The 12,809-nt window shown below is 39.4% G+C and overlaps 1 protein-coding gene across 3 annotated transcripts in view; it reads left to right on the top strand.

Moving 5' to 3' along the window:
• The window catches only part of col18a1a (collagen type XVIII alpha 1 chain a), a 64,933-nt gene that overhangs the window by 50,522 nt on the left and 1,602 nt on the right, over positions 1-12,809 (top strand). For all 3 annotated transcript variants that reach the window (XM_026377137.1, XM_026377136.1, XM_026377135.1), the window contains 24 exons: positions 1,235-1,366; positions 1,652-1,723; positions 2,367-2,393; positions 3,014-3,112; positions 4,137-4,172; positions 4,329-4,418; positions 4,576-4,608; positions 4,823-4,858; positions 6,317-6,376; positions 6,472-6,549; positions 6,750-6,785; positions 6,917-6,970; positions 7,164-7,235; positions 9,269-9,343; positions 9,752-9,782; positions 10,156-10,200; positions 10,301-10,335; positions 10,430-10,558; positions 10,649-10,799; positions 10,947-11,011; positions 11,589-11,717; positions 11,856-11,888; positions 11,985-12,305; positions 12,526-12,723. In XM_026377137.1, the coding sequence (XP_026232922.1) occupies positions 1,235-1,366; positions 1,652-1,723; positions 2,367-2,393; positions 3,014-3,112; positions 4,137-4,172; positions 4,329-4,418; positions 4,576-4,608; positions 4,823-4,858; positions 6,317-6,376; positions 6,472-6,549; positions 6,750-6,785; positions 6,917-6,970; positions 7,164-7,235; positions 9,269-9,343; positions 9,752-9,782; positions 10,156-10,200; positions 10,301-10,335; positions 10,430-10,558; positions 10,649-10,799; positions 10,947-11,011; positions 11,589-11,717; positions 11,856-11,888; positions 11,985-12,305; positions 12,526-12,723 (2,037 nt within the window). The remainder of the gene's footprint in view (positions 1-1,234; positions 1,367-1,651; positions 1,724-2,366; positions 2,394-3,013; positions 3,113-4,136; positions 4,173-4,328; positions 4,419-4,575; positions 4,609-4,822; positions 4,859-6,316; positions 6,377-6,471; positions 6,550-6,749; positions 6,786-6,916; positions 6,971-7,163; positions 7,236-9,268; positions 9,344-9,751; positions 9,783-10,155; positions 10,201-10,300; positions 10,336-10,429; positions 10,559-10,648; positions 10,800-10,946; positions 11,012-11,588; positions 11,718-11,855; positions 11,889-11,984; positions 12,306-12,525; positions 12,724-12,809) is intronic.

Below are 12,809 nucleotides of genomic sequence, written 5' to 3'. Positions count from 1 at the left end.
AAGTGATGTCAAAGACTTTAGAAATTCACCAGTCTACAGTTAGTCTACAAATGGAGACACTTTGGGATTGTTGCTAATCTAATCTACCAAGCAGTGGGAAACCAGTCAAATTGACCCCAAGAGCACATCAAACACCCTTTAATGAGTTAAAGAAACAAGCCAGAGTGACAGCCAAAGATTTGAAGGCATCACTGGAACTGGCTAACATCTGTTTTCATGAGTCTACAGTACGTAGAACATTAAACTAGCAGGGTGTCTATGGCAGGACGCTATGAAGGAAGCTGCTGCTTACTAAAAAGAACATTGGGCCTGCTTTGTTGCATCAAGGCCTGGCCAGATAGCAGTGATTGGGGGGAAGATGAATTACGAAGTGTATCAAAAATTCTTCAGCATAATCAGAGAATGTCTGTACGTCAGCTGAAACTCAGGATAATGACCCAAAACACCAGAACAAGTCCACAAAAGTGTTCACATACTTTTTCCACTAGCACTATGAGGTTTATATGATTGTTTTCAAAAAAGATATAAAAGATCAAAATTTTATGTTATTACTTTATGCACATTATATTTGTTAATACTCTTGACTTAGATGAAGATCAGATCACATTTTACGACAAATGAATACAGAAAACCATAAAATTCTTGCCCCTGATACATAAATTTAAGTGTTATGTTAGTACCAGCAGTTTGTATTGGTATAGTAGCATAGATGTCAAATGGTGTTTAATTGTTAACTGGTATTACTTTTTGATTTTCATTCAACTCTTCATAAAACTTTTTTTCATTTCTTTCATTCCTCCAGCCAAGCTCTTACTTTTCTTTTTTTACCAATCTGCTGCCTCACTACTTATCCTCCTCCTACTCTCCTAAGCCTTCCCATCTGCAGGTAACTGGGCTCCCACATGTCAGCCATCATAGAGGATTTGTCTTCTAACTACTGTATATGCAAATGTTAACTAAAAACTAGACTTCAAGTAGAATGTGAGTGCTGGCTATGGTTTGGTTTAACATGTGGAGATGTGGGAATTTGGTCCATGTGTGCAGTGGTTGCAGTCCACACTGATTGCTACTAATGAGTAAAAACTGCATGATGTCACATGATGTATTGTGCAGGACATGCAAGACGCCTGACATTGGACTTTAAAAAAATCCACACTTCACTAAAGATGAAACCTTTGTAATGCTTTAATCTCCCGATCTGTTCTCATCACTGATTTTACTCATCACCCTACAGGGAGCTCGAGGAGAACCTGGTTTACCGGGAACCGCAGGAGAGCCTGGACTGGCTGGTCTTCCTGGACCCATTGGACCAGTCGGGCCACCTGGGCCTCCTGGACCTCCTGGACCAAGTTATCGTGTTGGATTTGTAAGTGCTGAAGATGCCTTTAGGTAGAGCTGACAAAATGTGATGGTTATCTACAAACGTGTATCTCTGTACATTTCACCACTCATATCGCATATGCAGGCAGCTGTAGATTGACAGATCATGATTAGTAGTCAGACAGCCAACAAAATATGATTCAGGTTTTGTATTTTTAGTGCAGAATGTTAGATTCTGTACTAATCATGAGGGTGGGGTCAAGTTAAGGTACAGTATAATTAAAAAACTGTAAAACTGTTTTATTTCATTAAACCTTGTTTGTGTTTCAAGGATGACATGGAGGGGTCTGGTGGAGGTTTCATCAGTGGACGTCCTGGTGTCAGAGGACCAGAAGGAAGACAGGTCAGTACTATGTGGGGAACTGGGCACCAAACCCTGAACATTTTTTAACTATCTCTTCAATTTGCCTTATAGGCAAAGTTTGAGTCCACACAGAAAAAGCCAAAGTGAATCTCTGATCTCAGATTGTGGATAGGTTACATTGACACTTTGTAGGACAACATCAGGTGCAAGACTGCAGCTGTTTTACTCCCAATAAATTGAAGTTAGTTGTGTCTTCCATCTTCCAGATGAAAGACAAGAATTTGCATTTCCCATTTGCTTGAATTAAGATGGTGTCTGATAACAGAACTACTATTGAAGCAGTATAAGACTGAATCACCTCTACTCATCTCACACTCATAAAGGACAGCACTCACATTACAGTTTTAATTTGACTGTATTAAAATGATGATGTTACTTTTGGCCAGTCATATTTGTATTATTTAATTAATCAGCTCTGAAGAAAGTTTATCCAGTCATATTGGCTCTGGTTTGGTTTATTGCATTTTGTCGTTTTCTGATGCAAAGTATTCTCCACAGCCATAAAACCAGCTAGACATCTTGTAAACAGGTGATAGGTGTAGCCAATGTTTTTGTGAAGGACTCTGAATGTTGTATGAAGACTGAAGATAGAAATGATATGAAGGTATATGTGTGATTTCAGGGTCCTCCTGGCGTACCTGGACTTCCGGTGAGTAAAAAAGATTTTTCCAGCTAACTGACTCTTCCAACTCACACAGTTTTCTACCTTTTTTAAAGTAAACTTGAGATGAAAAAATATTTGATTATTAGTATACAGCAGTAACACCCACTGTCCAAAGACATGCAGTTGGGTTAAATTGGTTACTCTGAATGTTAAGGGTTAAGGTCTGAATGTGTGTCTGCCTGGTGGCTCAATGTGTAGATCATTGGCCTGAGATTCATAAGGTTTGAGGTTCAAACCCTGTCACAGGCACCAGGTGTGTCCTTGAGTGAGACACTCCACGCTAGCTCCTTGTGTGCTGCAGGTAGCTGCTCACTGCTTCCCCCCAGGGGGATGGGTTAAATGCAGAGGACCAATTTCATCTGTAAAATTTGACAAATAACAAATAAAGGCTGTTTCTTCTTCTTCTTCTCCATGATAAACTGACTGTCCAGTCATCAGGTGCAGGGCTCCAGCACTCCTGCGACCCTTAAGAGGAGTAGGGTTTAGGGGTTAGGGATAATGGATGGATGGAATAATAGAATCATCACAGACAAGACTGAAACTAGTTCAACTGTTTGACAGCATTTTCTGTTTTTCTCTTGTGTTACTTGAACGTATCTCTGCAGGGTAAACCTGGATTACCTGGCACACCAGGTCAGAAGGGCAGTGAAGGTCCTGCAGGAAGTGACGGACAACCAGGGTTGGATGGCTTCCCTGGAGCTCAGGTAAGAGACGCATTTCTCGTGCATCTCTAATAAAAAAAGGAGAATATTTTATGCACAGTTGGACAAAATAAGCATACTAGAATGAAAATACTGGCATGTAAACTACATGAATAGTTTTTTTATTTCGTAAAAATTCAAAACAGGCTTTATAACAGCTTATATTACGTCCTTGTTTAACTCTCCAATTACGGTTGTTTAGCTGTCACAGAGATTGCTCAGTTGTTCCCTAGCTCCTAAGTGCACACTGATTAGATTACTATTAATAAGTCAATATAGCAAACATATTTGATCAGTTTTAATGTGGATGGCAACATTTTATGTTTATAACTGTATTAGCTAATGTTTTATGTAGTTAAGTACAATACAACTGAGTACACCCCTCTGAATATCATACAATGTGAAAAGATTTAACATTATACTATCATGTAATAATTGTAATAAGCTGTAAGTGTGGGATGTAGGGTATGTAGTATTATATATAATGAAAAACAAATAAGCAACATTATATGCATTAAAAAAAGAGAAATTGTACTCTAGTAACTAATAAGTGTCAAGGACACTTCACGTATTCAGCTTCTACAGGTGCAGCACAAAAAAAAATTGAATATCGTCGATATATTTTAATTCAGAAGTAAAACTTTTATATTATATAGATTCATTACACTAGTTATATATTTTAACTGGTTATTTCTTTTAAATTCAATCATTATGGTTTACTGGATCAAAGCATATTAATGGAAGATTTGGGGTTTGGTTCTTAAAAATTGACATTTTATATAATCTTTTTAACTTTACCTTTAGTCTGTTTCGACTCTGGTTAAAATCTAATAAAACTACATCACTACATTACATAACGAAACACTATTAATGTTGAACAAGAATAAGGACTTGCTCACTTTTTGTGGACATAAAGAAAAATGTTAATTTGTCTTATTTAACAGGTAATAATGTAATGATTTAACTGAACTGGTGCTTTTATTGTTTAATAACAAGTTTGTTCCTGTTCTTGATTTTAATTTGACAGGGTCCAAGGGGTGACAGAGGTGACAAAGGAGAGAGGGTGAATATCATTTTTAACAATATCTGATATATGATTTATGCATTATGTTCACTATAGAGCAGTTGTTTCTAAGATGTTTTTTTCGATTTGGTTGTTATTTTTCAGTTCTGCTTGTGTTCTTGTGTGTGTACCGTGGGTATTGTGTTGTGGTTTTAGGGTGAACCGGGTCGAGATGGTACAGGACGACCAGGTCCACCAGGCCCACCTGGACCACCCGGACAAATCATCTACAAGACATCTGGCGACGTAAGAAACTAAAAGCAAATCCAGTGGCATACGTGCAAATAAGCAGCCTTCAGAAAAAGGAAACTGCTGTTTGTAAAAGAAGACAGAAAACAAACATTGGGAGGTTTTAATTAGTAATACTCTACATCGTTTATTTGTTCTCTCTGTGTCACCACAGTCTGATGGTGTCAGTGGCAGTGCTGGACCTCAGGTGGGTAATAATACAGTAGAAGTACAGTAATACCATCAAAATAACACCAAGCAACTGTCATACAAGTCTAACAGTCTTTCTGGTGGTTCTTGATAATGTCTGTGCAGGTTTTGCATTTAGGTGTAAAAAAGTAGCACACAGCTGAGTTTTGATTGTTATAAAATCAACTAAACACAAAGCACCACACTAACAACGTTAATGTGTTTCTACTCAGGGTGGACCTGGTTTACCTGGTAAAGCTGGATTCCCTGTAAGTAATATCTCGTGTTTCATTATAAAACTGTCTAGTATCTCTACATACACTGAAGATACACTGAAGGAGAAAAAATTGTCTGTTTGTGTGTTTAGTCTGATCTTCATCAGATAGTTTTTACTGTAATTTTTTAGTGTAACCTTTCTAAACCTTTCTCCAATAGAAATGCAGAGTTATATATGCTAATAAGAACCCCATCTATTTTGTTTAGTAAAAGCTGAATTGTAGTAATACAAATTAAGAATCAGTTCATTAAGACGTTCACACGTATCCATATCAGTCCTTTACAGGACAGGTCTGCTACATATACAGCATATTTCAAACTACTTTCAAATTATAACTTGATACTTTTCTCATTATAACGAGATAGTTTACTTTCTTGTTAAAAACTACAGAGTAAAAAAGTGTTACTAAACAACACTCTATTGAATGCTCATCTACTAAAGCTGTAATTCCCACTTTTTCTTGAATGCAGTTTTAATTTGTACTATTTTATCTGGCAATAGTGCAACTACAAGATTTTCTGTGTTTTCACTGAACAACTTAATTGTGCGTTTTTAAAATATAATTGATTTTTTTTTTTCTTTAACAAAACATAAAGGGGCAGATGTTTACCACCCCCTGTCTTTCCCTTATATAAATATTTTTATATTAATTATTCTTATTTAAATTAATATAAAAAAGTGTCAAATTTGAACACAGGTCTCATTACAGCCACTCATAATATGAATCAGTGTGTGGCCTCTGCGTGCCTGTATACACCCCGAGCCATAATGTCCCCTAGGTTCTCAACTGGATTTAGGCTAGGGAAATGTTAGGACTAGTCATTAGCATCAATACCTATTCATCCAGAAACTGCTTACACAGTATGGCCACACGAGGCACCTCGAGGAAGCCCAAACCCAGTCCTCCAGGGATAAGCCTCCCCAGACCATAACTGACCCACCACCAACCTGGTCATGCTCAAAGATATCGCAGGAGAACATTTACCATGGTGTCTCCAGACTCTTTCACACCTGTCAAGTGGTTAGTGTGAATATGGCGGACCTGTTGATTCTGGCGTTCTCTGGCAAATGCCAATCAAGCTGTGATCTACTCTGTGCTCTTCTGGTACTGCCACATTTCCAGTAGTGACAAGAACACTAGCACAACACAAAACCTCAGCCAGGAAGGGAAGGATAAGAAGAGAACATTTGATGGTGGCCACTATATGTAACTCCAGTCACCTTTGTGGGGCTTGACTTTTACTTCTCTATTGCACCTGTTGTCACTTTCATTTTCACGAAAGCAGGTGAAACTGATTCACAATCACAGATTGATGTCCCTAAAGTGTAAGTGACTAAGTGTTGAGGGGGCTGATCATGTCTATCTAGAGGAACAAGACCATGCTGCTACTATGTGATGTGGACATCTTGCTAATTTCTAAATGTCACATTTTATTTCTTTATTCTGCAGGGTCCTATGGGACCTAAGGGTGACAGAGGGGATTCTGGTCTTCCAGGCTATGGAATAAAGGTACACTGTTGGTTATTTGGTTTGATCAGATATTAATTAATCCACTTGTCATTTCTGTAATTGAGTGTGTTGTTTTGCTGCTGTGCTGTGTTCAGGGGGAGAAAGGTGAGCCAGGCTTAGTCCTTGGACCTGATGGAAATCCTCTCTATCTGGAAAGATTAACAGGTCTGAAGGTGAGTCTCACTGCATTTGACACACACACACACACACACACACACACACAACACACACACACAAACTGTGAACATGTAAACACATCAACATACGTATACCTTTCCTGTACAGCATTTATAGCAGTTTATTGTGTGCTGTGTTATAGTTGCCCAGTACATCTGTGGTTATCATTGAACTGCTTTTTATACCACGCATTTAGGGAGAGAGAGGACCTCCTGGACCCGTTGGCCCAACTGTAAGTGTTTGTAGGATTTCTATATATGATATTAAAGCTAATGTACTAAAATGGTTTTCAACTGAAAAAGCATTTTATTTTTCTAGTTTCTTCTCCAGCTCACATTGTCTTGTCATTATTTATTGCTGTAGGGACCATATGGACCTCCTGGATTAAAGGGTGAAATCGGCATGCCTGGAAGACCCGTAAGTACCTTTTTCATTGCATTACATTTCTTGCATTAGTATAGTTTCATATTAATGCTATGATGCCCTATGTACTGTGTAAATACTACATTCACTGTCCATATTGTTGATATTTTGTATATTCCTTTAGTGTTAACCTCATTGTTTTAATTTAAGTGTAGATAAATGCTAACAAACACCTTTCTCCCATCAGGGTCGCCCTGGTGTTAATGGATACAAGGGTGAGAAAGGAGAGCCTGGAGGAGGTGCTGGCTATGGCCTTCCAGTAAGTGTTATGATTGACAGAGGTAGCTCAACTTGACCAAGATAGAACTGGAAGACAGCTGTGATCCAGTGTATTTCCCAAAAATAAACATTTTGTTTTAGAAAACCTTCCATTAACCATTAAGAGTGTCATTGATATATCTTTTATAGTAGCCTATTGGCTCACTTGCTAATTACATCTCATTTAAGTCTCATTTAAGTTGAAAAGTTTCTAGTTTAGTACAACACAGATTTTCCAGATATTTTATCAGAATCCTGTCAACAAAGAATTTCCCCAAGGGAAATTTATTTTATTTTTAATACTATGTATAAATGTTGACATTGTATAGATATACTGTACCTTTTCACAGTAAATGAATTCATCTGTTGGTAGCGCCCCCTACAGTCATGGCCAAAACTACCACCACCCTTCCAATTCAGTCAAACAAATGCAACCCTACTCTCAGAAAACTGTTGCAGTTACAAATGTTTTGGTTCTCATGTTTTTTGTTTGTTTGTGTGTGTGTGTGTGTGTGTGTGTGTGTGTGTGTGTGTGTGTGTGTTTGTTTGTTTGTTTGTTTGTATTGGAATAATACAAAAAACTGAGAAGAAAAGTCAAATCAGATTCCACACAGAATAAAAAAAATGCACTGGACAAAATAATTGGCACCCTAAACTTAATATTTGGTAGCCCCCCCTTTGGAAAAAAATAACTGAAATCAATCACTTCCTGTAGCCGTGAATGCGTTTCTTACACCTCTGTACTGTAATTATGATATAAATACTGTAATCTCTACCTCTGACCAGATTTAAAGGTTCCCTTACTCCCACCTGCTGTTTGGAGATTCCTCCACTGAGATTCAGATCTGGACTCATAGCTGCCCATTTCAGAACACTCCAGCTCTTTGTTTGTAATCATCTCTGAGTGATTTTGTGTCATTGTCCTGCTGGAAGACCCATGACCTCTGGTGGAGATGCAGCTTTCTGACCACTATATTGCGCCCCAAAATTCTTTGGTAATCATCAGATTTCATGATACCAACAACACAGTCGAGGCATCCAGTGCCAAAAGCAGCAAAGCAACATCAAAACATCCTCGAACCTCCACTATGTCTGACTGTAGGGACTGTGTTCTTTTCTTTGAAGGCCTCCTTTCTTTCTCTTTTCAACAGTGCCATGATGTCCTTTACCAAACTGTCCACAGTACATTCTCCCAGAAGGATTGCGGTTTTGTCACATACGTCTTGGCAAACTCCAGTCTTGCTTTTTTTATGCCTTTGTGTCAGCAGTGGTGTCCTCCTGGGTCTCCTACCATAGTGTCCCTTTTCATTGAGATGGCCACAGATGCGAGCTGACACTGTTGTACCCTGTGTCTGTAGATCAGCTTGAATTAGTTTGGAAGTTAATTGGAGATCTTTATCCACCATTCCAACAGTCCTTCATTGTAATTTTTCATGGAATTTGCACCTCCGTCCACGTCGCACACACGTTGCACACAGTGGACATAGAAACATAAAGATCTCTGGAGTTGAACTTGTAGCTTTGAGATTGTCCATGTTTTTCCACACTTTTTTCTCTCAAATCCACGGATGACTTCTTTCTTTTTTTCCATGCTCAGTGTGACACACAGCACAAAGGTTGAGTCAACCTTTCTCCATTTAATTGGTTGCAAGTGTGAATACTACATTGCCCACACCTGTTACCTGCCAAAGGTGTGTCTAAAGACACATTACAGGAGCATCACATGCTTGCCAATCATTTCGTCCAGTCCATTTTTGAGTTCTGTGTGAACTTTTAACAAGTTTGACTTTTCTTCTCTGTTTTTTGTGTTGTTGCAGTGTAAACAAAATCAATAAGCATGTGAATGCAAAAACATTTCACTGAGAGAAGCATTTTCTGACAGAATTGCAAGGGTGCCAATATTTTTGGTCATGACTGTAACTGAATATACACACTGTACACTTCTGCAGACATTTCAATATTCACATCGATGCATAATGTTATCAGTCATTCTGTATCTATGGGGATGAATAGTCAATAACTTGTTTTCATCAGGGAGTCCCTGGCTCACCAGGACCACCCGGACCACCTGGACCCCCCGGGCCAGCCATTCCTTTAGACCGCTTCAGTGTGAGTACACAAATCCCAATCCTTCCAGTTCAAACTGAATTTTAGATGTTTCTATGGACCAGTTAGTGTTATCAGTACTATCACAAACCTCTCGTCTCTTAAGGACCCTCTGTTGACTCAGAACTAAACCGTATCATATATGAATTATTTAAGCAGACTACTATAATACAGTTATACTCTGTAAGGTCTTAAACCTTAAACACTGTAAAGTGCCTTGAGATGACTTCTCTTGTGATTTGGCGCTACACAAATAAAACTGAATTGAATACTAGTCATCATCTGTTCCTTGTTCTGTTGGCTAAGCCATGATGGCTGAGGAAAGTAGTTTAGCATAAAACATAGACACATCTTTTCCTCTGCAGGCGCTGGCAATTTCTTCATTGACTGTTTTTTTCTTTCTGTTCATAGCGCTATGATGAAACTTCAAGGAATTACCCAGGTATGACTTCCCAACACACACAGTTTGTTGTCTTAGCGCACAGATGTAATACTGCAAGACAGAGAGGGCTCCGAATGAAGGAGATAAGTAAATGTGCCAGTCAAGGAAGAGAGATTTAGAAAGGGTTTAAAGTGCCTGCAGAGATAAAGAGTTTTATCTTAATTTCAGTTTGATCCAGCTGTCTCAGCCTGAAAGGGATATACACTGTATTGTCAGGAGATTAAGCTGTCAACTCTTAGCAGATTTGAAGAGTGACTTGATAAAACGGACATCACCGGCAGTGAAACATGGTGCTAACAGTGCTGCAGCGCCACTGTCACATACACCTGTGGAATTCTATCTTTGAAAGGTTACATTTTCTATTTTCCTCTAGCAATTAAAGGAGAAAAAGGGGAGCGAGGACTTCCAGGAATCCCAGGTAAATCCTACAGTCCACATCAAAAATACAGAGTACCATTATTCCTACATCCTAAACCAGTGCATTGTTCTGAACTCACCTTTGGTTTTTGTTTTTCCAGGAACATCCTCTAATTTTGATATTTACACATTGAAGGTAAACTAGTTAAACACTAAACCACTTCTTACTTACCACTTACTAATGAAGCTGACAAGAAAACTCATCACACTGTTGAACTGTTGAACAACAGAATGAACTGAAGGGAGCGCGTGGAGAGCCCGGTGTGAAGGGAGAGAAGGGAGAGTCTGGTGGTGGATATTATGACCCGCGCTTCGGAGTGCAAGGTCAACCGGGGCCTCCTGGCAAACAAGGCCTACCAGTGAGTTCTGAAAACAGCATGTCTGTCACTCAGTAGCTGATTTGCTAATTGTTGCAGTAAATACAGCATCAGACTTTTCCTTCATGTTAGGGTCCTAAAGGAGACTCCATAATGGGCCCTCCTGGACCCCAGGGACCACAAGGCCCACCAGGCATTGGTTACGATGGGCGTCCAGGTCCTCCAGGACCACCTGGACCTCCAGGACCTCCCTCACAACCTGGAGCGTACAGGCCCAATTACCGTAAGTAGCTTTGTCTCTTCACATATTGTGGATATTTCTACATCACGCACATAATATCTTGAATTTTTTATTTAATGTACAGGTACCGTAGGTCCAGTGGAGCTGTTCACTAGCCAAATCATTAACCAGTTGTGTTTTCCTTTAAAGCTGTCAGTGTCCCTGGACCTCCAGGTCCTCCTGGCCCACCTGGAAGTCCTGGACTCTCCTCTGGTGTAAGTGTCATCACTGGTTTCAGTATTTTCAATATTCTCTCCCTGGATAAGCCTTGTCCTTAAAATCTGACATGTGACCCAAACTCTCTACAATTCCTTAAGGTTTTTATCAGATTGTACATGATTTTTTTTTTTTAAATTACAAAAAAATTAAACCGCAAGTTAAAACCCTTTATTTCTATTCTCACTATTCTCAGAATTGTTTTATAAGAGTAAGAGCAGTAAAAATTTAAGTATAGAGCAAACTGTTCTAAAATACATCAACAAAAATTTCTAACTTCTAATTTGGGAATACACAAACATGAAGCTTCTCTGGTGTCAAATACCTGAATTATCAAATTATATTGTTATTCCCTTCATTAATCATCAAAACGTTCTAACACATGTTCAGTCCTCCCATTTCTTCATGAACTTACATCTTTGTGGCCAACTGAACTGATTGGTATGGATATAAGAGATGGAGCTTTTTAACTAAGATACACCATCTATCAAAATATGTTCTGTGTTAGTGTAATCCCTGATAAGAAAGCATGTATTTTTAATGTATTTAACACAGAATCTTTTTTGTTTTGCACAGGTTACAGTGTTGAGGTCATACGACACAATGATTGCTACTGCCAGACGTCAGGCAGAGGGCAGCCTCATCTACATCATAGACAAAGCAGATCTATATTTGAGAGTGCGCGATGGAGTGCGGCAAGTCATGGTACAGCTACCTGTTCTTCACTAAAGTGATTAAAAACCACACTGTTACAATGTGAACAGAAAGAAAACGCACGCTGTCTTTTAAGGAAGACAGCTGGAATCAAATGATTAACTTTTTTGCTTTGTTCCTCCCTCTTAGCTTGGAGATTACAATCCCTTCTTCAGAGACCTGGTAAGTGGAACTCAACAGAAAAACACAGCAGGATATGTTTTTCCTTTAGACTCACTGGTTGTTTTATCACTTCTTAATCTCTCTTTTCACATAAAGGAGAATGAAGTAGCAGAAGCCCAGCCTCCCCCTGTGATCCTGTACCCCGAGTCCCATGACCAGTCCCACAACAATGGAGCTGGCCATTACTCCCAGGGTGTTTCTGTCATACAACCCATCGAGCCCCCACCACAGCCACATGTGGACCCCGTATATCCCCCACAGTATGATCCCAGGTTTCCCGACCCGAGACACACAGGTCACACAGATGGAAGATTACCTACCCAGCAGACTGAGAGCAGGCACCCCGTGACTCCCCCGAAGCGACCCAGCCCACCTGTGCCACAGCCTGGAGGCCACGTGGAGACATCACATTCAGGAGTAAGTAGAGTTGAACCACACAGTAAATATTATTTACTTCTCAATATGGGAGCTTTAATGTTACTTCTAAAATATACTTTAGTGTAAGTACTGCACTAAGAAAACAATGTATTTTAATATTAATAATAATTAATATTATTTTAATTTAATCAGCTTAGTTGATGTATAAGGAGCAGGTCAAAGAGAGGCTGCTAATTTAACATTAACCTGTCTCCATCAGCTACATCTCGTCGCCTTGAATGCCCCTCAAACTGGTAACATGCGAGGAATTCGCGGGGCAGACTTCCTGTGCTTCCAGCAGGCTCGGGCTGTGGGCCTGAGGGGGACATTCCGAGCGTTCCTGTCCTCCAAACTTCAGGACCTCTACACCATCGTGCGTAGGTCAGACAGAGACAGCGTCCCCATCGTGAATCTCAAGGTGAGATTGTGCAGCTGAGGAAGCAGCTGATTCTTTCACTGTCTACATCACGTAGACCCACTGTGCTCATTTAACTTAATAAATGT

The sequence above is a fragment of the Anabas testudineus genome, chromosome 21, assembly GCF_900324465.2.
Source record: "Anabas testudineus chromosome 21, fAnaTes1.2, whole genome shotgun sequence".
Taxonomy (NCBI): Eukaryota; Metazoa; Chordata; class Actinopteri; order Anabantiformes; family Anabantidae; genus Anabas; species Anabas testudineus.
This window is presented reverse-complemented; position numbering and strand designations above follow the sequence as displayed.